The sequence below is a fragment of the Watersipora subatra genome, chromosome 6, assembly GCF_963576615.1.
Source record: "Watersipora subatra chromosome 6, tzWatSuba1.1, whole genome shotgun sequence".
Lineage (NCBI taxonomy): Eukaryota > Metazoa > Bryozoa > Gymnolaemata > Cheilostomatida > Watersiporidae > Watersipora > Watersipora subatra.
Window position 1 is genome coordinate 22,281,853 of NC_088713.1, and position 2,648 is coordinate 22,284,500.

The window sequence follows — 2,648 nt, forward strand, 5'->3', positions numbered from 1 at the left end:
GTTTAATCACTGGTTTATTTTATCCATTTGTTTTTATAAATGCAAGAGGGACAAATCCTAACTCAGTGGTCACAAAAGGGTCTGTTTGTTGCTATATCTTTTACAAAAAATAAAATAAAATAAATCTGAACTCAAAAGAGATAAGCCATGTAGTGTGGCTAAAAATAGCGTTAAAATATAGTAGATGTAAATACAAGGGGGACGAGTACTAACAAGCTTGAGTGTGTCATAAGCAAGTTAATCAAGAATGTGGTAAGATTATGACAATTAGATTTTATTTTTTGTTTTCGCTATTGGTGTAATATTAGTTTTATTTTTTGTGTTACTGAGTGCGTTCAACAGCACCAAAAAGTAATGTTTGTGAAAAACACTGAATGAAAAATAAATATGAGTTTCATGAGCAAACTGAAACAATGAGTTGATGGAACCCACTCAGAGTTTTGCTATTACATCATATGAAATATCCAAAAGTTGTAACATGTGTGCTTGATCATCATTCATCTATTGGTGACAATTAAAAACGAGCAACAATCGTCACACATCTGTCATTTATGGGAGGGTGAAAGATTATCAACCTTGTACTTGTTAACCAGCATGTGATATATAGGTCCAGATATTTACTCGAAATGAAGTACGAAGGAAAACGACCAGGATTTTTCTTTCGTCTGCTTGTAGTATTATCGCTGCTGATCTGTTTGGTGAGTTTGCTTTACAAAACTGACCGCTGGCAGCAAAGAGTCACCGAAGATGTTAGAACAAGATTTAACATAAATCAGTTTAGTCACTCGCCAACACGAATTGTCACAACAGCGAAGCGGTTAGAGGATGATGGAGAGCCTCGAAGCGGTGGCTTGGAGAGTTTGGAGCATAAAAACAGCCCTAGAAATATAGAAGAGACTACAGTCACTGCAGAAGTTCAAAGAACCAAACTCATTCTGTTTTACACGACACTTTATGGAAAAGAGATTGCAAATGATTACATCAACAGCGACTGGAAGATGTGCAAGTGGAAATGTAAACTAACTAAAAATCGAACAGACTACTCGGGAAGTGATGCAGTCATATTTCATTTATACAACCAAAGCCCAGAGTATGTCGGCCACGGTTATCGAGAGTTTATCATTAGTGATTTACCCAGAAGGCAAAGCACAGACCAGAAATGGGTTCTTCTAGGACGAGAGCCGAATGCTTTTTACTATCCAAATCAACTTAAACATCTGAATAACATGTTTAACTTGACCTTGACCTTTCAGTCCGATGCAGACGTCTCTATACCTTACGGGGTGTACCAGGAGCTTCCAGCTTCTGAGATGGGAAAGGTAAAAGTGTCTATGAATGATTTTCTAACGAAACAGCGTAATATTTCTTGGCTAGTGAGCAACTGCGTCACAAGCAGTCGACGAGAAGCTTACGTTAAAAAGATGCAGCAGTATCTGAAGGTCGATGAGTATGGTAAATGCGGTGGAATCAGCACAGGAAATCAGAAGGTCAGTAATAAGTTCTGTGCTGTGTTAAATGACTACTATAAATTTTATTTGGCTTTTGAAAACTCGGACTGCGATGATTACGTGACAGAAAAGTTCTGGAACAGTCTAATTGTCGGACTTATACCAGTAGTTAGAGGGCGGCGTGTGGATTATAAGAGGATCGCTCCACCGAACTCCTACATCCATGTTGATGAGTTTGATTCACTGGAAACTTTAGCTAAACACTTGGATATGGTGGCATCTAACTTCACCCTCTACAGCCAGTACCACGAATGGCGCACAAGATTCAGGGCTAGACTACTATCAGCTGCCGTGGTTTCTAATTGGATGTGTGCGCTGTGTGAAAAAGTACACGAGAAAAGGCAGCAATGCGTTGATGTATATGAAGTATTTAGTGAGGACACGAGATGTAACACGTTTGACAGGATGAGGGATAGAAGTAGAGAGCATATGAAAGATATAGAAAGTTATATACCTCTTTCTTAGCCAGGAAAACAAAATTCATCAATTCCGTTTCACTGTAAACTAGCTTCAATCTGCAGACTATACATTTAATTTGATGCAGAAAACAAGTAGATGACCATTTGTGACAAGCTGAGTAGGCTAATAATAGCCAAATATTTTTTTTAATAAAAAAAAGATATTGGCTAAAAGTGTTCCATCTAATTACTCCTTGTCGCTATTTTACCTGTAAGCTATGAACTGTCCTGAGTAATAGTGAGGCCTTGATATGTTGGAAACTTGGTTATTATTTTTAAATACTTCTTACTGTAAGAGTTGAAAAATAAAATATATAAATATATAATATAGTCAAAATACATTATATGCTTATTAGAAGTTGAAGGATGTTAGGGCATTGATTTAGCTCTGACAGTATTTTACTAATCCTGACTTCAAACACAAACTGGCTAAGATATTTGTGTTTCAAAATCTGCTCAAAGTTTTAAGAAATGAGAAGAGAGATTTAAATTGGTTTTAACTAAGATGAGATCCTGGCTCTTTATATTCAGGTTCGAGTAAGTTGTAGTTGAAGAAAATTGTATAGTTGTGTAAGTTTTGTAAACTGGAGTACCGGATAATTTTTATTACATATAAACTTAGTTTGACTACTGCCTTAACTTGACTACTTTGCTATCTACTGTAGATTTTTTATACTGAAAT

At 36.4% G+C, this 2,648-nt stretch overlaps 1 protein-coding gene across 1 annotated transcript; it reads left to right on the forward strand.

Annotated features, from left to right (window-relative positions):
• The first annotated feature begins 626 nt into the window (after positions 1 to 626).
• LOC137398125 (alpha-(1,3)-fucosyltransferase 7-like) lies at positions 627 to 1,973 on the forward strand. The gene has a single exon (XM_068084235.1). The coding sequence runs from the start codon at positions 627 to 629 to the stop codon at positions 1,971 to 1,973; it is 1,347 nt and encodes a 448-aa protein (XP_067940336.1).
• Positions 1,974 to 2,648: the final 675 nt, after the last annotated feature.

Coding starts and splice junctions, on each gene's coding strand:
- LOC137398125 (XM_068084235.1), top strand. CDS start 627: ATGAAGTACGAAGGAAAACGACCAGGATTTTTCTTTCGTCTGCTTGTA.